Here is a 23510-nt window from a genome sequence, read left to right on the forward strand (position 1 = left end):
ATACAACAGGGGGTTTCTTTCTCCAGTATTTATCTTAATACAAATTAAAGGCCATGGTTGTACAGATAATCCTGATCTTGGTTCCAAAGACATATGCATCCATATGTGAACAACTATGTTGACTTGTTACATATTATTGTAAGAATGAGTTAGTTAGAAAACACTATGACCTAATACAGACCTGTTTTTTATATACACACACAATTTACATACATAAAGATACTACAGGATGTATCAGGCAGCCATAACATATAAAATAAAAAAACCTATGTTATACTTTCCAAACATAAATCATGGCTGTCAAATTATTTTTTAATCTTTCATTTGTTACCAGGCTGAGTAAATCCAGCTGTTACCAGTTCTGGAACAGCGGCTTTGTATGTAATGTCCAAAGTCAGGCATCAAGCAGTAACATGGAATTTCAAAGTCAAGTAAATTGCATTTATGTTAGAAGATAAAAAACCAACGAAGTTCTTAGGAGCAAATAACTGGTGCAATGATTCATTCTGAATCATTATTTTACCATCAAGCCACACATCCTCTTCCCAGGAACCATGCAGCCGATTCTACAAACTAAAAACAAACTACATTCCCTCATTGCATGTACTTAATCAGTACAGAAAAGTAGGGGGGGAAGTCCTGTGCTATTATAAACTCACAGAATCATTGCCTAATCTCAGGAAGAACTCACAAAATTGAATTTTACTGGCACCTGGTCAGGGTTCTTTTTGAAAAAAAAACCACCAAAACCACATTGCCTTAAATGTGTGAATTCTGCAGGAAGGGGAAACATAGTAGACTGATAAGAGAATTCACAGGAATCTAACTCAGTACTGTGACAGTACACACTTGATCCTTTCTTTCTATTTTTTATGGCCAGTCCCAACTGCTGACCATGTCTTTGTTAGCAGTAACTGGCCCAGTTACTGTTCTGGATGTTTTTGCAACCAGCTTGGTTAGAAGCAGTCACAGCCATATAAACACCTATCATTATAACTGTATTTCTACACTAAAATAGGTTATTTCCCTCAAATTCCAGTTACACTGGGACAAACCCCTCTCCATTAGCAGAAATATTTCTGTTCTGAGAGGTCAATTTTGACAAAGGGTCTTAAGTGACAGTTAAACCAGAACAGAACTGTGCATGGAGCAGGCAACACACACTCCTTTCCCTCTAACAAACATGGATTGGCAGCACTGCTGTCTGTGCCATTCCCAGGGAGATCAGAAAGCAGCAGCAGAAATTGTTGTTGGCTCCCTCTTTGCAGGCACCTGGAATATTTTGCTATGTTGTGCTGTATTTTTTTAAAATATGCTGTGTTGTGCACAACAGGAGACAGGTGAATTCCCAGGCCATGGAATATGAGGGAAGACATCTATCCATGTCCTAACAGAACTCCAACCTGTGCAGTATCTTTATTATTAACTTCACTGCTTGGAACTGTCACCACTTGCTAGTTCAAGTCTCAGAAATGAGAAAGGCCACATAATAAAACACAGCAGGGAAGGTACTATTATTTATATTTTTTAGAAGTATAAAAATCCTGTACATTTGACAAATATTTTTAAAATCAAGCATAGAAAACTGCTGGACTACTCCATTGCATTTCAGTAAGAATCAGACATCAGGCAGGTGAACTGTTTGTCACTCATCTGACTAAACACACCAGCCTTGAAATGTAATACTAAATCCCAAATGAAGTATTCTGGTCCATCTCAGCTGAAAACAAAAATCAAACAAATAATTTTCTGTTCAAATATTCGGGCTTTTTTATAGTTCAGCAGTACAATAAAATACCTCATTGTTTAAATGCTATAGAAATACAGGAAATTTCTACATACTTTTTTTACAAATACACATGTACAAGGCAGGAAAAGTCTTAATTCATGATGAGTTCTTAACATTCAAAATACAGTGTGATTTTAGCATTCCTTATAGGTATATCCTTGTATGTCAGACAGCACCAGTGTCTTCTTTTTAGGCAGCACCAGTGCCAAACCCATTGTAGTTGCTGAAAACGGTTCCAGGTCAAACTCTGCCAGCTACCATTCCTCACTTGCCAACAACCCAAGCAGAGCAGAATGTGAGCTACCAGTTATGCTCATCAGAGATATCAACTATCCTCAGCCAGAATCTCAGGATATTCCTCCCAGAACTGGTCCCCAATGATGTCACAGTGCAGGGGAACAACTTTAGTCTTAGTCCGCGTCACTTCCACTTCTTTTTCTTCATCTTCCTTTGGCATTTTTATTTTCTTAGTGATGACTTCATTAATCTGAAAATACAGTTGACACATTAGCAGATATAAAAGGCTCCAGAGTGGATTAAAAAATTCTAATAAAAAAACACAGGACAGGAATTTCTCCCACTAAATCAATGATGCAATCATAGAATAATGATCATTTCCAGGTTGCCTTAAAGCAGAAAAGGATTAAGCCAACTATGAGCTGAGCCACTTTATTGAACAGAAGTTTGTAATTCCTTTGCCATGGATATACTTGGGATCTAATCCTGGGAAGGGCCTGGCCTCAATGATACAAACATTGTGATCTGCTGATACATGTTTCATCTCAGTGGTCATCATTTGTATCTAAGCCAGACTGCAGAGACTGGTTTTTGTATTATGCTCATAGAAACAGCTCTCAAAAACATCTCCAAAACAATGAGTCATCTTACACACAATTACACGGCAAATATAGTTAATTTTTAAGATATATTTATTCCTAGACATACAATGGAGATACATGTGGTGCTCTTGCAGTGCAGTCTGTCTGCCACAGAGTAACTATTTAAAATATCAGCCCAAAACAAGTGGCAATAGGGTTTTTTTTTTTACCTTCTGCCATATTAGGACAGTTCCTTTTCTATACATCAAAGGTTCATTGTTGTAGTTGATGTTGAATTCAGAAAATAAGATTTCATTCTTATCTCCAGCCAAAGTTCCCTGAAAGGACAAGAAAAATATACTTAGAGAAAATAAATTGTATCTCTAGGATAGAGGAGGAGTCAATACTGGAAGCAAGACAGACATTTGTAAAGGTTTTCCACCTTTAAGTCACAAGGTTAAATTGCTTCTCTCAACAGAGGAATTAATTCCAACTGCCAAATGAGTATTAAAACTGAGAGGGTTCTTATTACATTTTCAAGACAAATGGAAGACAGTCAACCAGGAGAAAACAGGAATAATCTGCTAAAGTCTGCACAAGGAGACAAAACACAACAGAAGGGACTGGCAATGAACAGGACCTGAATTCTGCCACTGTTGCTCGTGGGTTTGGATGCTGAACATTTTATGGCATTTATAAAATTTCTGAAATTGCCAACTAGGAACTTAAACCCTGCTAATACTTGACGAAAATTACATTATTTGCTAGTGGTATTAATATCTGCACAACTGAAGAAGTTGTTGATTACAGCCACAACATTATTTCAGTAAAAGCAGACAAGCCAGGGCAGCTGGGCAGACAAGACACTTTGCAAATCTTATGATTTAATTTTTAGCTGTAAAAAACCATGACTTGAGCAGACTCTTACCCGGAGCCTCTCCTGTGCTTGCACTGGTGTCAAACCCCCTCGCTGCACAAGCATCCAGAACACTGTATTATAAAGGTTATTAATATGGCCTAGAGAAAACAGAGAAATGAGTGTGAGGACAGTTATTTACCAAATCTGAGTGACTACTTAGGAAAAAACAGATTTATTTCCAGAGCTGTATCCAAGAAACAGCTAAGAGTAATGGGGAATTAATACAATCAGTTTCTAAAGAAGATACAATGTTTATAATACATTTTTAAGGTACTGCATATCATGACTACAAGACAGATTTCATAAATGAAAAGGGCACAGCAGAGGCTGAAAGGTCTTTATGTATAATGTAAATTATTTTCATTTGACAACAGAGACTAGGTACTGACAAAGGTCTAGAGACAAATCCAGTGGTCTGTTCTAACATGGAATATTCACCACTTTTGATTACTACCTGCTGTGAACTTGAATATTCACATCTCTTCATTACAGATTACCTTGGCTAAGCCAACTCTGAACATCAAAATTAATTTATTAATTCTATTAGCAGTTCTAATATTTCTTCACTCTCAGGATACGATAAATTTAGTTGTAGCCTGAACACTCCAAATTTCAGCCAGTACCTATACAAACCCCAGGACAAGTGTAATATTATTGAAAACCACCACCCTAACTGATGTTCTTTCACTGATAGCTGTATAGACAAATACACTGGTAGAAAAGACATTTCTGTTCAGAGAAATGAACTCAACTGCACAAATCTCTTTTCTAGGAACACTTACAATCTGCTTGTCTCCAGCTGAGGTAGTCCTTCAAATTCTGGTTGCTGGGATACAACACAATCCGTCCATCAAATCCTGGTGGGTACAGAAGCTGCTGGTCCTTGAAGTAATCCTTCCAATAGAACACGTAACTTGAGGAAAACTGGGAGACCACATGAGTCATGAACTTACTTGCAAACACAGAACAAGAGAAAAAAAGAAAGAAATACATGGGTGTGATTATATATCTGTGCTTATCTGAGGTATCAGTAGTGATAACTCTAGTGGAGGGCAGCATTTCTTAAAAAATGGCCAAACAGATGAGGAATGGCACAGAGACTTTTGATCAACAGACGTACTGAGAATTGTAACATTTTCTTAAAAGAATGTCTGTTTATAATGCATTGATTGTTTATATAATAAACAATTTTGTTTCATTGTTTACATAACTTTTTTACAAGCTCTGTATTATTGAACATATTTTCCTGAAAGATCACATGTAAAGAATCCACATTAAAAACTTGAATTAACTGCAGTGTAAGCACCAGCCCTCCTCCTAACCTCTGTGGGTAAAGACAAACCTTAAGAAGAATTAGATGTTAAAAACAAGTTCACTTTAGTATCAAAGCAGCTGTTACCTTGCTCTTCTTTTAAACCACCTGCTCTTCTTCTTGAAAACAAAACTATATTCATCACTCTGCCCATAAGCAATAGCAATATCCTCCAGTTCTTGCATCACTGTCTGGGCACACTTGGTCATCAGGTGCAGAGCACGGTCATCATTTGGCTTTTTGAATTCATGCTGCTCAGAAAACCTTCAAAGCAAAAACAGCTGCATAAGAGTCTCTTTAAAAGGTACTAAAAATGCTAACCCATTCATTTTCCTCATATTTGCTTTATATGAATATTGATTTCCAGTATCCTGTCAATACTGACAAAATAATTCTCTCCAGATCTGAAAAGCAGGAACAAAAATCCTCGTTATCCACTCTGGATAAGCCATTCTCTTTCCCACCAGCATCTGACCCTAACCAGTCTTTTATAACAGCTAGTTTATGTATTTTAATTAGAAATTGATAACAAATACAACTTTCTGTAAACTCCCTTTCTCACGAGGTGTCTTTAATATTCAGCCCAATAAGGGCAGCATTATCAATAAACTTGTCAAAACTAAAGAGCTTTACCAAAACCAGAGATAATATCCCAGCAAGAACCTGAGTTATCTACCAGGCGAGGGAACCGTGGCCCATTCATGCCGAGGGAAGGCAAACACCAGTACCCATCCCTGGATAGCAGCTCCCTGCCCATCACACCCAAGGCACTGGAACCATTTCCCTACTCGGCCCATTCCCTACCACCGGCTCTAGGGCCACCCGTGAAACAAAATCCCGGTGGAATTCCGTGCCCTGGAGAGGCCGAGTGGGGGACACGAGCATCTCTAACCCCGCACCTGCAGGGCTCACACAGCCGGACAGGCACAGCCCAGCACAGCGGGCACCACGCAGGACCCCGCTCCCGGCACAGCGCTCCCAGCCCGCACCCGCGGGGTCCCCGCCCGGCCCTGCCCGCACCTGTGGAAGTTGCGGCCGTCCAGCCGCACCACGATCCAGCAGTTGGGCAGGACCGTGTCGTCCGCCTCGAAGTCCCGCACGTACTCGAACTTGCTCTTGGCCATGGCGAGGCCGCGCGGGGAGCCCGGAGCGCAGCCGGCAGCGATGGCCGCGGCCGCCCGGCAGCAGCGCAGCATGCCCGGCGCGGAAGCGGAAGGAGCGGCGCCCAGCCCAGCCCTTGTGGGCGGCCCGGAGCGGCGCTCGGCGGTGCCGGCGGAGGGCGGGCGGAGCCGGCGGGCGGAGCGCGGGGCGGCTCCGGCAACGGCGCCCATGGTGGCTGCGGGGCGCGGAGCCGGGGACCCGTGCGCCCCGCTCCGAGCGCGCCGAGCAACGAGCACGGGATGGGCGGTCGGGGCGGCCCCATCGGTGGGCGCGGGACGGGGGGACAGCGCGACCGAGCCGGCGGGGCTGGGGCTCGGAGCGCGCCCCGCGGTTGGTGCGGGATGCGGGTTCGGTGCGCGCCGGCGGCGCGGGGCCGCGGGGAGCGTTGGCGCAACGGTGGCGGCGGCCGAGGAGCGGCGGCGGAGCGATGGAGCGCAGGGTCAGGCACTGCCGCTTCCGCGCCCGGGCGAGCCCCGCCTCGCCCCCCAGGCACAGGGAGGTCATGGGCCCCCTCGGAGGGCTGCGCGTCCAAGTGCAGGAGCACCCGAGCCGGCCCGGGCACAGCGAAGGAGCGGCGAAGAAGAGCAGGTGCATCCCGGCTCCGGCGGCGGTTGAGAAAGAGGCCCGGGGTGCCATCAGGAGAGAAAGGGACCAGGAAAGGGGCAGCGGTGACCGCCAGAACGAGGAGAAGGTCCTGGAGCAAACGGGGAATAAGTCCTGGAGAAGATCTGCCGTCCAAAGCGAGCGACCCAACGTGACCTTCGAGACCCGCCCAGTGAAGGCGGAGAAGAGCGATGCCCCGGCCGGATCCCTGTGCGAGCTTGGGAACCCTGCTCAAGATCAGAATATCCCGGTCTTGTTTCAGTCCTTGCCTCCCAGGTCCCACGTTCAGCTCCAGGGCCCGCTTTCCGCGCAGCTGATGCATGTGACTCCAGTGCCGGTAAAACAAGTGCCAGTCCAATTGCAGCCTCTACTGCAGCGGCCAAAGATTGAAACAAAAAACGTTCCCCTCACAGTCCTGCCCTCGGATTCAGGTATTATGGTCAGGGAGCTTGCAGGGTACTGCTTGTCAGGCAGGAGAACACAAGGGGAAAGGTCATGTTAGAAAACCATCCCTTTGCAAAGGCTGGGGTTTAGCACAGCTCTTGCACAGTGTAAGACACAAAAGCACAGTAACACAGAGTTCTGTAGTAGTTTGTTACAATCAAGGCAGTTCTGTCACATTCCTCCCTTTCTGCATGAAACCCCTTAGGACAGTGTTCAGAATTACATTGAGTGATCGCAATTTTAAGGTCAGGAATCTGCTTGGTTTTTAAAGCTATAAAGTTGTCATATGTCTGAAAAATTCTGGACCTGTTAAATGAAGAGCATTTTGAAACATCTGTATTAGAAGCTTTTTTTTAAAAATATCTAGACATTCAAAATTAATTAATTAACTAAGGTCTTAAAGACTTCTTCCCTTTATAAATGATGTGAAAGAGTTAATTTTTAAACCTTTTCCAGGAGGAAATTGCTTGCTCAGGGATCAGTTTTAAGGGGCCTGTGGATTCATCATGTTGCCAGCTCAATTTAAATGCTGCCTATGTTTACAAAGAGCCAAAGCCAGGTATCATGTAACAATCATTTGGGAACACGTTCCTCCAACAAAACGAGTGTCCAAATTAAAAAAAAAAAGAAAATAATTTAGAAAAAAGCCAAACAAAAAACCAAAACCCAAGCAGAAACCCAAAACAGCAACAACTGTGGTTGAGAAGGCAGGGACTGCACAGGTGTGGGACTAAGCAGCCTTCCATCCTTAGTCCTAGTTCCTGCATCCTTAGGGCTTTGGTTACGTAGTTCTGGTGGTGATAATAAATTTGCAGTGGTATGGTCTGTGCTATATACAACGATTAGTTTATAAATTCATAAGAAAACAAGCCAACTGAAATCCAAGCTACTGTGTTAGCAGGCCCTGTTTATTTCCTGTTTTTTTTTTTTTTAATTATATGTAACAACGGCCAGGTAACTGATTCCTTGTGCAGTGACTCAGCAAAGGGCAGTGGAGGATTTTAGGAACTGCTTTCCAAATGTGCACTGAGTTTCATCTGTTCCAAAGCCCTGGTGATGCTGTGGGTGCGATGCTGAGCGTGCCCTGCTGTATCCCCTGGAAGGTGCTGATGTTTCCCTCCCTTGTTGCGCAGGAATGCCTGACACTCCCTTCAGCAAGACCAAGAGTGGCCGTGTGAAGCGTCCCATGAACGCCTTCATGGTGTGGGCCCGGATCCACAGGGCTGCTGTGGCCAAAGCCAACCCAGGGGCCAACAACGCCGAGATCAGCGTCCAGCTCGGCCTGGAGTGGAGCAAACTCACTGAGGAGCAGAAGCAGCCCTATTATGAGGAAGCTAACAAAATAAAACTGAGGCACAGGGAGGAATTTCCTGGTAAACATCTTAATTATGTAGCTGAATGCTTTACAAGTGCAGAGCTTTTTGGGAAATCGATCTCTTGCATTATGACAATCAACAGAGATAGAAAAAAAGTACAGATATTTCAAGTACATAATCCTGTGTGCTTGAAACAATTAATTTTTTAAAGCATCCAAAATGCTGGTGCTTAGAATATTGCAGCTATAGCAGCTTTTTCGAATGCTTTAATAGTCTAATGGCCAGAGAGTGAGTTTGTGTGACCTGCTGCATCAGTTTCCTTGCTCCAGGAACAGCTGCCCAGGTGGCCTGTGGTGACACATGTGTCCATTTCTTAAAAGCAGGAAAGGGAAATGTGACAGGAAGCCCAAAAAGCATTGTATTCTGTGGGATTCTTCAACCTGTAGACTTGAAGTTCTCACAAAATGTTTCACAGCCTTTTGTCAGGTGTTAAAATTTGTACCCTTAACAATTTCATTTACCCAGAAGATAACAGAATGCAAAACACTTTAAAAAAGCTGTTGAGATACCAGGGATTGTGATCTTTTCTCTCTCTGTTGTCATAATGCTGCTTGTTCATGATGCTGCCTAATCTGTCATAAACAAAGAAAAGAGCATCACTCTCCCTCTCTCCTTGCATCTTAAAAAAAAAAAAAGGTGTTTCTTTAAAGTTCCATTAAGAGTTAACCTGTGTAAGAAACCAAACAGCTCAGTGTAAATTCATGATATATTCTTATATCTGTTAATGTTTGGTTAATGTTGTCAGGCAAAGGCAAACCTGCTCCTCCACAGTCTACCCAGGGTTCCCAGTGGATCATATTTTCTGTTATGTCTTGTAACCTGCAGATATATGTGAGACTTAAGGGGTTAAGGAAACCATGAGGAAAGCCCACATTTTGAGTAGCCATGGTTTTCCTCCACTTTGAATGCCCACAGTGCAGGACTGTCATGTTCTCCTTAATGTGGTTTCCTCAGCTGAGCCACATCTCTCCCCAGTATTTGGTAGTTTTTTGTCTCATGAGCAGCTACTACTTGGTAACTTCTAAACAATACCCAAATATTTCTATTTCATTTCCATCTCCAGTAAAGTTCCCCATTTCTAGCTCACCAGAACAAGTGGAGCATTGCCATTGCCTAAAGGAGCAGGTTTTGGACTTGTCTTATCAGATCCTTCAGAATTATAGCATAGCTTTAGATAAAAAATGAAACCTTCCAAAATATTGGATGTCTGCATCTTTTTTTCATCTCTGACAGGTTGGGTTTATCAGCCAAACAAAAAGAAGTGTTCTCCACCACCTGGCTCTGCTGCATTTTCAGGCACTTCCCAGAGTACCATCACTACAAATCCAGCTGGCACCCTTCCCTTCTCATCACCTACTTACTCTTTTGTCAACTCCAGTGTTAAGAACAGTATTGGACGTCCAGTCTGTGAGTTTTCAGTAGTGAATTATTTTAAAAATTCAGAATTTACCTGTTCCAGTAGTGGCAGGGCAAGGGGGAATGGCTTCAAACTGAAAGAGAGTAGGTTTAGATTAGATGTTGGGAAGAAACTTTGCTGTGAGCGTGGTGAGGCCCTGGCACAGGTTGCCCAGAGAAGGTGTGATTATTTACCAACACTTCTTTTCTGCTTAAGATGTTAAGCTACAGCTGCTGCTTTCCCTCATTTGGTCTCCACCTCACAGATACTCTGGAAGGATCCTTCTTTTTTACAAAAAGTCCACACTGGCAGTGAAACAGTGTGAGAGCCCCCAGACTGGTGTAAGAGCTGATCTGCATATTCCTTAGAGAAAGAGCTTTGGCTCTGTCAGTTCATGGGTAGGGGATTTCAACAGCAAATAGATCCAGGCAATGTCATTTTCCTCTTTAAGCATCGTGGAAAGAGCTGCTTTCTTTGCAACGAGACAAGAAAATGAAATGCCTGATTATGTTTTGTGGTAATAATCGGAGATATTAAAACAAAAGAATACTCAGCTTTGTTCTGATGAAGTTCTGAGTTAGTGATCTGAAAATTCTTATGCAATGTGTTTTGAAATCTTTCCCTGTGAAGGCAGCCCTGTTGATGAGGTGTGATTTGAGAGTGTACATTGAAGTTTGTGCTCTGCAAAACATTTCAAAGTAAAATTGTCTAGTGTGTACATTCATTGATGAAATAAGGAAACATATTGGAGATTAGAGTGGTTTAGGCTCCTGAGCGCATAGATTTGTTATAAATTTGGCTCATTTCATATCAGTAGACTTGAGAGGTCTTCTGAGCTGAAGGCACACTCCAGCCCATTATGGGGCCCTACTAGGACAAGATAGAGCCTCACCAAGAGCATTGGACCCACATCAGCCACTTCCTTCCTCCTGTGGGTTCCTGTGCAATGCAGCTTTAGTGTGTGGGCTCCAAACCCATCTCTCAGAATGGTGTCACATTAGGTGTATGACATGAGTTGCTGGGAAATTTGAGGGGGAATTATTTTGACTGTACCCAGAAATGCTGTGGTTTGCTGTGATGCTGTTTATCAGAACTCTGTTCATGTCTGACAAGTCACTGTTTTGTTTCCTGAAGGTGAATCTCCCGCCATCCGTCTGCCGGCCTCTTCCATCCAGCACGCTGTGCCCATGACCCTTTTCCAGACCACGGCTGCAAGCACCACTTCAGTGGCTGTTGCAGTTCCCACCCTGCCCCTGCGCCCTGTAGTTTCATCACAGCCCTTTGCTGAGCCTGCTCAGACAGAAGCTTTTGTGTCACCTGGGCTCAATTTCTCCCTGAAGAGACCTGCGCCCGTTTTCGCTGAGAGCTTCAGCAACAGAAACCCGAGTAACATCAGCAGCACTAGTGGCAGGTTTTCTGTCTCCAACAGTGAGATGCCAGGGATTTCTGTATTTCCTAGAGGCATAGCTCTTCCCCAGGCTACCCCTTTCATTCCCTCACCTGCCTACGTGTCTGCTCCCATTGGACAACCAGCCAGTTTGTTTGGAGGAACTCCTCAGTTTCCATTTTGCCACCCTTCCTTTATACCTGGACCTCGCTGTTTCCCCTCAAGGTAATGAAACCATTTCAATACCAGTAAGAAAAAATTGCTGAAAGGCAGGGAATCTTTTGACTTGGAGACAGCAGGTGGAGCATTGAGAGGGAAAGGAGCTCCTACCTTCCTGTAGCTGCTGTGTGCTGGAACCCCTGGCCTCAGCCTGCTCGTAATACGTGCCCAGTTACTGAAAGCTCCACAGAATTATTGCAGTTGTAATTGGCACTCCCAAGGCCATGGAAAACAGAAGTATCTTCTTTCCACTTTATGGGTCTAAGTGCAGTTGATTTCAGCAGAAGAGCATTAGGTAGAGATAATGTAAAAATAGTTTGAAAGTGGTCAGATAGAATTGAAGTGGGTGCGTCCTGGAGGTGTCTCCTGGGTACACCATGATTGCCATAACTGTTGGTATTTCTGAAACCCAGCCTGGTGGGAAGTGTCTGCAGAATCCCTGTGTAAGTAGTAATTCCTAATTCTTCCTTTTCAGTCAATCAGAGGGCCCCTAATCAAAGAATTTCCAGGCTAACACATGTGGTGTCCCGTGGGTGTTTGTGGGCTGAGCATGCACAGAAAGCACCAGTGCCCTGGTGCAGGTGGCAGCTCAAACACCAGCATCTGATGCTTATTCTTTACAGGGCATCATTTTGCTTTCATGACTGTGCAGTAGCAAACCTCGCAAATTATTACGATTATTAGACTTAAATTTTGCCTGTTTATGCACTGTTATTCTCACTAGCAGCAGCAACCAATATGTTCCTGTGGCAATGAGACCACCTGGTCTTTAATTAGGGCTCATGATGATCCTTCAAACTCAGAAGAACTTCATGAGCTGACAAGTGCAATACAAGACATTTCTATTTTTGAGGTTCTTTAAGGGAACACAGAACACAAATTCCCAAAATTGCTAAAAACGATCTTTGCTCAACCCTTGGTGTCTGAAATGAGACAGTTTTGTGAGGCCTCTGAGAGAGTTCTTGTAGCATAAAAGCATCTTGTTCTGATTTCACACATTAATGGACTTCTGAAGTCCATTAATGCCAGCTGAATGGCAGCTTTGCTAATGCCAGGGTCTTTCTAATACAGTTATTTATGAGTCCTCTGTCCTATAAACTCATTTCTTGCATACAAGAGTCATGATTTCTGAACTGAATGTGCAGATGTATGCACTAAAAATTTAAATATTAGATTGGAATGATGATTAGTCCCCTTGAAACCTCAATAGATATTGTATCAATGTCTTTACAATGGCTGCACTGTGGAGCTCTATTACTTCTTTACATATTTTTGTTTTCTTCACAATGTAGTGAATTTCTCTAAAACACTGTAAATTACAATCCCTGTGTCTTTGTGCATCAGAATAAAAATTCAGGCATCTGCCAGTGGAGGAATACAGTTCCATTTGATATCATAACTTCCTGCAATGGTTATGTGGTTACTTTTTAAAAATTTATTACTGTGCATTCTTTAAATATTAACATTGACAACCACATATTGGGCACAAGGACTCCCTGTCCTGTTTGATAACAGTGTAACAGATGTAAGATCTCACTAAAAATTACAAATAAGAGTGCTTTACCCCAGGTCTGTCACAAATTTTGGCATACAGAAATTACACAAACTGACTTTTGATGCTTTTTAAAATTAATCTGAGTATGTTGGTTAACTCATTGCATGCTGGTTTATCTGTGGTATTATTTGATTGATAAATACAGTGTGGGGTTTATGTTCTCACAGTAACCTTGTGTGTGCTGAGCTACTGAACTACTCTTGTTATGGCCCTAGTGCTGAAATTAGGCATGGTTTTAAATTTGTGAGTTTAAAAAACGGGAATAGCTGAGCAGCACAGAACATCAGTGTCGTTGTGCAGCCCTGCATTTCTGAAAGCCAACCCTGCATCTCTTCCCTCGCAGCACATTCCCACTCAGAGCTCCGTTTGGCTACGGGAGTTTCTCCAGCTCGGTGCCTCAGTGCTTTGGCTTTTATGAGGAGAGGAACCAGAGGCAGGAGGTGATATTTTCCACTGTGGATGAAGACTATCGTTTCAGGGCATACTCAGAGGAGAGGCTCTGTGAGAACCAGCGTGTCTGTGGGAGCCCTGAGGTCGTGTCCTGTCAGAGCACCTGCAGCGAGGAGCGCGTCCTGAGCCCCCTGCCCCAGCTGGACGTGGAAGTGGTGGAGGAGGTTTTGCCATCCCCCCCATCTACTCCCTCCAGCACTTACATTGTCAATGTAACCGATAGTGATGAGGAAGAGGAAGTCAAGTTTTTTCAAGTATTGTAATTTTTAAAACTTATTATAATCCAGAGAGGTATTATAGAATGGGAAATAAATGTTTTCCTCAACACCACCTTTTCAGTCAGTGTGTTCAGTGGGGAACCCAGGTGGCTTTAGTAAGTTGTACAGGTCATTTTGAAGAGTCTGATGAGCTGTTTGTATAAGAGGAAAGTCTTATAAATAGCAGAAAATGCCTGTTCATTTCTAAATTCTCACTGAAAGCTGATCTCGCCTACAGGAATGCATGTGGCCAAATGCACAAATTCCTCATCAAATACATTTCAGGGTATAAAACAGCTGTTTGTGAGATTATTCTCTAGATCTAACTTTCCTCTTCTCCCATCTACCTTTTTATACCTTGTAGAGTAGGATATCAGACATATTTCAATGCACCAGAATCTAGAATGGTACACAACTGTTGTGATTTATTCTACCAAGCCCAGAGAAAGGGAAGAGTGGTTTAACATATCCTGGATATACTAATGGGAAACTACATGTGAGGGTGATCCCTTCTTCCCTCCCAGCTAGAGCTGCTGTCCTGTTGTGGTTGTTTGGGATCTGTGTCTGCAGCTCTGTCACTGCAGCCAGCCCTCAGCTGAGCTCTCTTGAACGCTCTCCTGTCTATAACAGAAGTGAAAGTTACACAAACAACCCACTTAAACCTGGCTTCCTCTGCATCATCCCTCAGCGTGTCTAGCAGCCCTGCAGTCTGGAAAATGTGGCAGAAGAGGTTTTTAGTTCCCATTTCTAGGTGATTTTCAGCTCACTCACAAACTTTCCCATAATGCAGGTTCCTGGAGTGCCAAGTATCTGTGCTGTTACTTCTCCTCCTGAAATGTGGGAAGTGGCCAGTGTTGGCAGGGCCAGTGCCTTGGAGGCTGTGTGCCCTCCCACAAGCCTTCATGGCAGTGCAGAGGGTAACTGGGACATAAGAGAGACTTGTTCTACTCTCTGATAATTATTTTCCTCCTTATTGTTTACCTTAATCTAAACTAAAAACCACCCTGTGTTCTTGAAAAACAGATGATGATTTTCTGTAAAAAGTTTGTTTTCCTCCTGCCACTGTAAAAGTCTAAAGACACTTGACGCTTCCCAGTGCATCACTGCTATCCATTTACAGAGACAGCTTTCTTCTCCAAAGTTACTGCACGGTTTTAAGGAGTGGATGTTATTAAAAACCCTTGTGCTGTTATGCCTGTTTCCCTTTCTTATTAGAATTAACTATTTCAGTATAATTACTGATGTGTTGGAGAAGGTTGCAGGCAGCACAGAGAGAATTATAATTGTTTCACATGTGGAAATAGAGTTAAAAGATGTGTCTGCAAATATAATCATCTTCAAGTTCACTTGCCTGTAGGAATGAAGCAAAAGTCATAGCAGAAAGTGGTAGCAGTGACCCACCCTTTAAAAGAAGCACAGGGAGTGCTTTGATACCCTTTTGCTATCAGCACATCAGGACAAGCCCTTGTCTAGCTCCTGATCATCTTACAGCACTTCTCCCTCTTTGGCAGGACAGCTGCTCCAGGGCCCTTCCAAATATTCCTGCTGTCCTGCATGGGTGGTGGAAAAGCAGAGCTGAACAGAATATTCTGGGTGGCTGAAGCCGCTCTCAACTGTCAAGACACTGGATAAAGGAGTTAATTCTTGAATCTCCAGTTTCCTTCACAGATTCACAGCCTTCTTCCTTTGATCATTTCAAATGATCTGAAGCAGAAGAATGTTCTGTAAAACGGGAGATTTCACATTCCACTTGAGTCAGCCAAAGCTGTAACATTTCTCTCATCAGTGAGAGTGTCTAATACAGAGGTTAGGCAGGACAGTCCTCTCCCCTCTCCCTTCTCCTGCTAAGACTTTGATTCTGGGTAAAGTTTCCTTCAGTGTCAGCAGGAATCTCCTCAGAGCACTTTGTTCCACAGCCTTTCCTAAGAACATGAAATATTACTGAGCTGTGGTACACATCAGTGATTCTCTGCTCAAGTCTGGTTCTTGAACAGGCATTTTCCTCTCCCTGGGTCCATTTCCTTCTAGATAATTCCTGATTTACTATGAACACAAAGGGAGAATCCTCATCTTTTGCACTCCAGCTAACAACAATAGCATTAAATCATCTTGAAACTTGTCAAGCAAGTGCAGAACCCCCTCTGCAAAAGCTCTGTCATCAGCTTTGCCCTGGGGAGGCTGAAACACCTCACCCTTGCTCCGGGTGCTGCACGGAGGCTGCTGCTCCATGCCTTGGCCACGGGGATGTAACAGATGAAGCAGATCTGAAATTCCCAGCTAATACTCTTTATCAGACAGTTTGGATCCTGGAGGAAATGAGTCTGAGCCTGTGTAATTCTTAGAAGCCTGATCTTGTTCTGTGAAATCCAGCAAACTTCCCATTGACTTTGGGGAAGAGCTTTTGAAGAGGTGGGCACAGGCAGGATCTGACTCACCCTGTGCCAGCACTGTTAATAAAGCTAAAATACCCTGAATTTTTCCATGCAGCATTGTCTCAGTAATGTAAATGTAAATGATATATTTCATATACATATATATATATATATATATATATATATAAATCTATATATAACCACTGCACAGCCTGTTGTTATATTTTTATACAGGGAGTTTCTGGTGGTTTTCAAGTGACATATCCATTCTCATATTACCAAGATCCAAAGGTGAAAATATCACTATATAACAAATGCAAATATTACACATATTTTATTTTTATGATACTTGAATGTTGGAAACAATCACAAGCAGATAGTTGTTGGCTTAAATATTATAATAATCTTAACATAAGGCTCATTTTATTTAATTTTGTGCTTTTTTGAGCTGATCTTCTTTTAGAAAAATATATGGAGCAGTCCCTGTGAAGATTTGTTGTACTGAGAAGATTTGTGACAATCTCCTCATCAAAGTGGGTTTTTTCCCTTTGGGTAGGCAGAAATTTTATGCAGGGATGAAAGCAGGGTAGCTAAACTTGTGTCTAAATTTGGCTTGCATTTTTACTTATTTATAATATAGACATGCACAATAGTGCCATTGTTCTCTTCTATATTACATGCAGCTATAAATAAGTAGGGGAATTCACAGGGAAAAAAAACCATGAAGTTTTCCCTTCAGGATATTCCATATGATTAGAAAAGAGCTGAAATTTTGCCCCTGTATTTTTTGCTCTTTGAAACAAGAGGATTTAGTTGTGCCATGAAAATTCATGACCTCTCTATGGGTCAGCTAAAATGTCATTTATAGCCTCTCACCCTGATTATTCCCTCTAGGTGTCCCTACAGTGCCTGACTTTCCTCTGCCAGGGTGATACCAGGAATAAATTGACCTTCACAAGATCAGAGAGATTCAGTTTGTGAAGTGCTGGGGGACAAAGGGGACATCTGTGAGATATAAACCAAAATTGTATCTGCAAAAGGGAGCAGTAACCTTTCCTTTGGGCAGACCTGGCAGGAACCTGCAAAAACCTTCATTATAAAAGATATTAGAATTTTCAATAGCATAAATAATGCTCTGGACAAAAGACAAAATCTACTGTTATCTGGCAAACCTTGATTTTGAAGGGAGTATTCACTTCCTACCAGCCTGATTTACTTATACACCCTACACTTAAAACCTCTCCACATGCAAATTGTCCCCATTTCTCATTTCCCTGGTGGTTCACCTACACAGACACTTGAAGCATATAGATGAATGGAGAGGGTTGAATGGAAAATGCAGATCAATGTCTGTCTGAAGAGAGTGGCTGAGAGGTAATGGCTCTTCCTGACCCCATAAAAATCCGTGTCAGCCAACCCTGGCAGCCTTGAGTGGGGCTGGGGGTCACACACTGACACAGGGAAGGCAGCTGCTCTCTGTGGGCTCAGTGCGTGTGCAAGGAGCTCCTACAGCACCACGGAGCCCCCAGTGTTTGCAGCTGGCAACCTCAGCGTGGCCCCACCAGCCTGGGCTCTCCTGTCCCGCTGTGATGCTGTGACCGCCACCCCACGGGCCAATTCAGCAGCCCTGCAGCCCCCAAATGTTCAGCAAAGAGATGGTGTGTGGGCTTCAAGCCTTGGCTCAGCCCTGAAGGATGCAGGAGAAGACAGGGATGCTCTTTCGGGAGCCTCATGGCAGTGGCTGGATATCCCTGAAGGGCAGCACCGGGAATACGAGCTGTGGATGTTCCCAAGTCCTTCCTCAAGCCTGGCCCTCCCATCGACCCTAAGGGAGAGAGGCAGAGAACATCCTTTTGTGTGCCTTTTATACAGGCACATCAAATCTATCCCGTATCCCCTCGACTGTCCAGGAGTAATGTATTTCCCAGCACCGGAGAAATTTCGGATGTCTCTGGAACCACGGGATCAGCTATGATAAGACTGCACACAAATACACCAAACAAATAAAAAAACAGCTCTTGAGCTCCTTCCTTCCCCCAGCTCTCCCCTTTTTCCTAGCTTCGGAGGCACAATGGATTTCCGTGCTGGCCAAGGCGCTGGAGGGGAGGTTTTGCAGAGGGAGCCCCGGGGTGGTGCTCAGGTTTCCCCTGCCCCGGATTGGGGACAGAGCCGCCGGACCCCGGGAGCATCCCGGGCTGTGCGGAGGGAGAGCAGGAGAGGAGGGGGCTGCGGGGCGGACCCGGAGCTCTGCGGTGGGAGGGGACAGGCGGCGCCGGGCGAGTTTATAGGGCGGCGGCGGCTGCCGAGAGCGGTCCCTGCCTGGAGCCATGCGGGGCCGGGGGCTGCTCTGCGGCATCGCCCTCTCGCTGCTGCTGCGGCCGCCGCCCCGTGAGTGCAGGGCGCCCGATATAAATGCAGGGTTCTCGATCTAAATGCGGGATGCCCGATCTAAATGCGGGGTGCCCGATCTAAATGCGGGATGCCCGGCCCTGAGCTGTCTGGCAGAGCTCCGACTGCGGAGCGCCCGGGGAGGGAGGGAGGGTGGGAGGATGGATGGGTGAGTGGGTGGGTTGGGGGATCCTCCTGCTTTTCCTACAAGCAGCGCAGAGCTCCCTCTCCTCTCCCGGCCCGGTTTGGTGCGGAGGGGCCGGGATGCTGAGCCGCTCCCGTTGTCTCCGCAGCCGCGGCCGCTGAGATGCCGCCCCAGGCCGAGGTGGTGGTGCCGCGCTGGGCAGCCCCGGGTGGCCCCGGCAGCCCCAAGGTAGGTCACCCCCAGAGCTTGGTCTCTGTTTTATTTGCAGACCTGCCTGTGTGGGGACAGGGGGGTGGCCCGGGGAGCACAGCATCTGGTGATGCGCGGTTTGGGGATGAGCTGTGGGGATGAGCGAGAAGCTGGCATTGGGGATGAGCGAGGAGCTGTCATAGCTCCTGCAGATCGCAGGGAAGGCTGTGTGAGCTGGCTGGTGTGTCTAGGAACTGCATTCCCCCTGCTCTCTGCCGTGCCTTAAAGCCTCGGTCTGTGTCTGTGAAAGGGGAGCGGGGCCGTGCCATCGGTGGCATTTAGGGAACATTGGGGAATTCTTCTTCTTCTGGATAGAAGAATCTGCTGCAGGTGAAGCTAAACCCAGAAAGCCATCTGTGTCCTGAACTGCACCAAAATAAATGTGACCAGCAGGTCAAGGGAGAGGGTTCTGACCCTGCACTCTGGTCAGTGAGACCCCAGCTGCAGTGCTGTGTCTGGGATCCCCAGCACAGGGACAATATGGACCTGTTGGAGCCAGGCCAGGGCTGGGCAGTGAGGATGCTCCAGGGCTGTGTCACCTCTCCTGTGAGGACAGACTGAGGGAGTTGGGGTGGTTCATCCTGGAGAACTCTCTGGAAAGACCTTGTAGCATCTTTCAGTACCTAAAAGAGCTACAAGAGAGTTGGAGAGGGACTTTTTACAAGGGTGTGGAATGACAGAACAAGGGAGAATGGCTTTGAGCTGGAAAAGGGCAGGTTTAGATTAGATATTTGGCAGAAATTTTTGACTGTGAGGTGATGAGGCACTGGGCCAGCTGCCCAGAGAAGCTGTGGATGCACCATCCCTGGATGTGTGCAAGGCCAGGCTGCATGGGGCTGGGAGCCACCTTTCCTAGTGGAAGGTGTCCCAGCCCAATGGCATGGGGATGGAACAAGATGATCTTTAAGATTCCTTCCATTCCCAAACCATTCTCTGGTTCTGTGTATCCCAGATGGGAAGGTACTTTACTAGGCAAGAAAAGTGAACCAGCAGCTCAGGTGTGTTGGCTGTGTCTCAGACACTGTGTGTTAATACAGATCTCACCCCTGCTGCTGTTCCATGGGGGGATGAAGGGATGTCTCAACAGCCTCCAGACTCTGACAATCACTGAGGACCAGATAACACAAAACACAGTTCCCCTTCCCAGGCTTGGTGTTGTTGCAATCAAGAAGTAATTGCAATTGTGAGACTGAGAGAAAGAGGAAAGTCCACAGGGTGTTTTTTACATTGTGAACCTAAAAAAAAGGGGAAGCTCAGCATTGTGGAAACATCCATTTGTCTTGAACACAGTGGTGCTATTTGGGAATTTTTTAATGGGTCTTTTCCATAATATGAGACTTTCTAAAACTTATCATTGTGTCCTATTACACACAAAAAACCTCTACAATGACTCTCTCATGATCTTAGTTCTTTTTAAAACGCCCTTATGATACTGCCTGCAGGTTTTGGTTCTGTTATTGATAGTGATGCAAATACATCTGGAGAACATTTCCCCTCAAAAAAATTTGCTGTGTCTCAGGGGTCATACTTGGTTTGTTTCAGGCAAGTTCCCGTTGGCTCTGAAATGAGTGTTAGCAAAGCTTATATACAGCTGGGATATTTCACTTACACAGTAATTGATGGACTGAAGCAGTGGGATTGCTGAAGGAGGAGGGGGGGTGATATTAGCAATAATGATGTTAGCACAACCCTTGTGAAGGGATTTTATGGTGATGGAGACCCTCAGCTATGGGCAGGGCAGCCTTACAGTGCTTTCATGTTAGTGAGTGAAGCACAGATCTATCCTCAGATGAATTGTGCACCTGTGGTTTAGTCAAAGAAGCTCTGCCTGTTGCAATTATCCCTTTTTGTATATCCTAAATGTATTAACTTGATTTGCATCATCTCTGTGGGCCTGATGCCACATCCTGGAAGCTGAAGGAAGGATGAGCAAAACCCAGAATATGAGCAGGGAGCTGATGAAAAGAGATATTTGTATTTACTGAAATGGCAAGGGAGCATAACTCTAGGCTGAGAGAACATCCCATTCAGTCAACCTTGCTTTCTTTCACTTTCAATATTCTGTTCTTCAAAATCTCCTCCAACACTGCTTTAGAAAATACTCTGGGTTAATAATTTCACCAATCCTCATGATTTCTCTTTTATTCCAGATGAATAAAGTGCATTATTATATTAATATGAGCTATTTCTCTTCTGGGGAATTTGTTCATCCATTTTCTCTGTGAGAAAGCATTCAGACTTGGAAACCCCAAGCAGACTTTATGTAGTGGTTTTGCTTTGAGGGAGGTAAAACTGCAGACCCCAGAGCCTCTTCTAGATGCTCCTCTAAAAATCTCATTCTATGCTTTAAGTCTCTGGAATAATTCCTTTTTTTTGGGGGGGGTGGGGGTTAGTGTATGCATATGCCATTGCACTAAGAAATTGGGGTGCATTCTGTTCAAATTGCACTGAAATTCTGTCAGTGCAATGGTTGGAATCTGGAAGTGTCCAATGGTCCCTGATCCCTGCCTTTCACTGGCACTTTCTGTGGGTAAAGGGACAAAGTGAGAATCTCTGGAAGAGGCATGATTCCTCTCATCCTGAAATAGGCTCCTAAAAATGTCCTTCTGCTGGGACAACAAAGGCAGCTTTGGTTAACTAGCTCAGATGTTTGACTCCTCAGTCTCTGGGGCAAGCTGGGATGCCCTGTGATGTTGTGCTGAGCACAATCTGCAGCAGAGGGACGGGCAGGGAGCTCTTCCCATCCAACTGCACCTCCAAGCACCCCAGCACCAGGACCTGTTGCCTTGCCTGAGCACTTGACTCCTCCAGAGACACCAGGTGGTGTCTCTAGCTCAGGTACAGCACCCAGCAGATGCCTGCCCTGCTCCCTGCCTGTGCATGGCTGTGCTGGGGGATGCAGCAGCGTGCCTGGAGCTGGGAGCCACCCTGGGGCATCCCTTCCCTTCCCCATCACTCCAGGTCTGAAGCAGGAGGAAGGCAAGGGGTGGTTTAAGGTCAGCTCCATTTCAGTTTGTATTTGTGGATGTGGATACATAAGGATGATGTAGAGTAACAGAAACCTCTCCCCTGCACGCAGCACCCACTCCGAGCTGAAGTCACAGTGGAGGCAGAAGGTCAGGAGCTCGTCTTGGAACTGGAGAAAAACAGGTAAGTAAGTGTGCTTGTGCCCTGCATTGTGAGCCCACTAAAATAATGAATAAGGATTACAGTGAGGTCAACAGGAAAACCTCCTCTGACTTCAGCAGGGTTTGATAAAGACAGGATATGGAAGTCCTTCACTGCATTTCAAGGTTATTCCGAGTCCCCTCAGATGTTAATCACCCCAAGAGCACATTATAGCAGAGCTTTGTCAGCAAAAAAAACAGATGGTGACCTGGCCCTCAGTGTGTAAACTTATTTTTGCACCATAATTCTTCCTGCATTAACTGGAAAATGTTGTTGATATGAAGCTCCCTATTTACCAAATGGCTCAGTGCTTTAGAGTCAGTGTGACTCTAATGAGGATTTCATTTGCTGTGATCCAAAGAGGTCCTTCTCTGCTTCCTAGGAGAAATGATCTGACAGTTTCAATTCCATTAGTGCCCTTCATGCTAAAGCAGACTGAAAAATGGGTTTTACATTAACTGAAATGCAGCCTCCTCTCAGGCATGGGAGAGCAAGGCTGTGTGCTCTCATAGGGTGTGATGCATATTGAATTCTGCTGAAGCTGCAGGAGATTAAGGTGGGGAGAAGGATTCTGGTCTGGAGGCCACCCCAGAGCCCCTCTGCCCTGTGACTACATCAGTTTCCAGCAGTGGAACAGCAGCTGGGAATTTAGCTGCAAGAAAATTTATCTTGTCTTTGCTCAGCAGTCCTTGTACTGTTGGTGTTTTATTTATTTTTAAATGGGTTTGAAGATTTATCTATGGAAATACAGCCAAATGTTTGTCTGCTAGAATCAGTAGGATAATAACCTCAGAATAATGACCCTGCTTATATTTTAAATGCATTTTATGGACATCCCAACCACAGAGATTGAGGGCTCAGCTTTGCTCCTCAAAGAGTGAAGTGTCAGAAGATCTTACTAGTTCTGATGGCAGTGCCTAAACCTAAATGATAGTCAGGGTGTTTTGGAGAAAAATCGGGGGTTTTTTGTCACTTTCTGCAGTAAAGCCTGAAATGTGATGGCTGATGGAAGATGAGTGTGAGATGTTTTCTGTAAAAAAATCACAAAACCTACTGAGAGTTCCAGTGCTGCAAAAACCAGATGCTTTTCACAGGCAGTCCTGCACCTGTGTAGAACTAAACAGAATCAGCTACAAATTCTGTATTTTTCAGCTGGGAAAACAAGAGCAGGCACCCTGAGCACTGCTAAGGCAGTCCTGTCTGGAGGAATAGCTGCTGCTGCTGGTGACAGTGGCACCAGGCCAGGTCTGAACTGAGCCTGGAAGCAGCACAACCCCTGATGCTGCTGGGGGTCTCTTCCCAGGACTGCCAGGCCTTGCTGGTCCTGCAGTTGCTATGCAAAGGTGAATATTTCTGGCACAGAAAGCTGGCCAGAGAAAGGAACCTTGCTGATTTGATGTGTTTGAGCTCCAAGCTCAGTGATGTAAGCTCCAGGTGCTTGGGGGAGCGGTGCCGTGCTATTTCCAGCACAGAAAAACCCTTTGCTGGTGTTAGTAAACAGA

At 44.9% G+C, this 23510-nt stretch overlaps 3 protein-coding genes across 4 annotated transcripts in view; 2 read left to right on the forward strand and 1 right to left on the reverse strand.

The window, feature by feature from the left end:
• Positions 1–1491: 1491 nt before the first annotated feature.
• THG1L (tRNA-histidine guanylyltransferase 1 like) lies at positions 1492–6069 on the reverse strand. Of its 2 annotated transcripts, XM_064724832.1 has the most exons (6): positions 5859–6069; positions 4926–5102; positions 4309–4478; positions 3536–3624; positions 2838–2945; positions 1492–2276 (listed from the first exon to the last, which is right to left on the reverse strand). In XM_064724832.1, exons 1-6 carry the CDS (start codon positions 6032–6034, stop codon positions 2115–2117), a joined length of 882 nt encoding a protein of 293 aa, XP_064580902.1. In that variant the 5' UTR covers positions 6035–6069; the 3' UTR covers positions 1492–2114. The 2 variants fall into 2 exon arrangements, with proteins under 2 accessions (XP_064580902.1, XP_064580903.1); XM_064724833.1 differs by lacking the exon at positions 5859–6069 and having other exon boundaries at positions 1988–2276; positions 4309–4474; positions 4926–4997.
• Positions 6070–6371: 302 nt separating this feature from the next.
• SOX30 (SRY-box transcription factor 30) lies at positions 6372–13737 on the forward strand. Its single transcript, XM_064724920.1, has 5 exons — positions 6372–7033; positions 8180–8419; positions 9656–9829; positions 10953–11430; positions 13323–13737. Exons 1-5 carry the CDS (start codon positions 6427–6429, stop codon positions 13690–13692), a joined length of 1869 nt encoding a protein of 622 aa, XP_064580990.1. The 5' UTR covers positions 6372–6426; the 3' UTR covers positions 13693–13737.
• A 4643-nt stretch (positions 13738–18380) lies between these two features.
• Positions 18381–23510, forward strand: part of ADAM19 (ADAM metallopeptidase domain 19) — a 32050-nt gene continuing 26920 nt past the window's right edge. Inside the window, exons 1-3 of the mRNA XM_064724786.1 lie at positions 18381–18446; positions 18740–18819; positions 21920–21990. Of these exons, the coding sequence (XP_064580856.1) occupies positions 18386–18446; positions 18740–18819; positions 21920–21990 (212 nt within the window). The 5' untranslated portion in view covers positions 18381–18385. The remainder of the gene's footprint in view (positions 18447–18739; positions 18820–21919; positions 21991–23510) is intronic.

The sequence above is a fragment of the Zonotrichia leucophrys genome, chromosome 13 (genome assembly GCF_028769735.1).
Source record: "Zonotrichia leucophrys gambelii isolate GWCS_2022_RI chromosome 13, RI_Zleu_2.0, whole genome shotgun sequence".
Classification (NCBI taxonomy): domain Eukaryota; kingdom Metazoa; phylum Chordata; class Aves; order Passeriformes; family Passerellidae; genus Zonotrichia; species Zonotrichia leucophrys.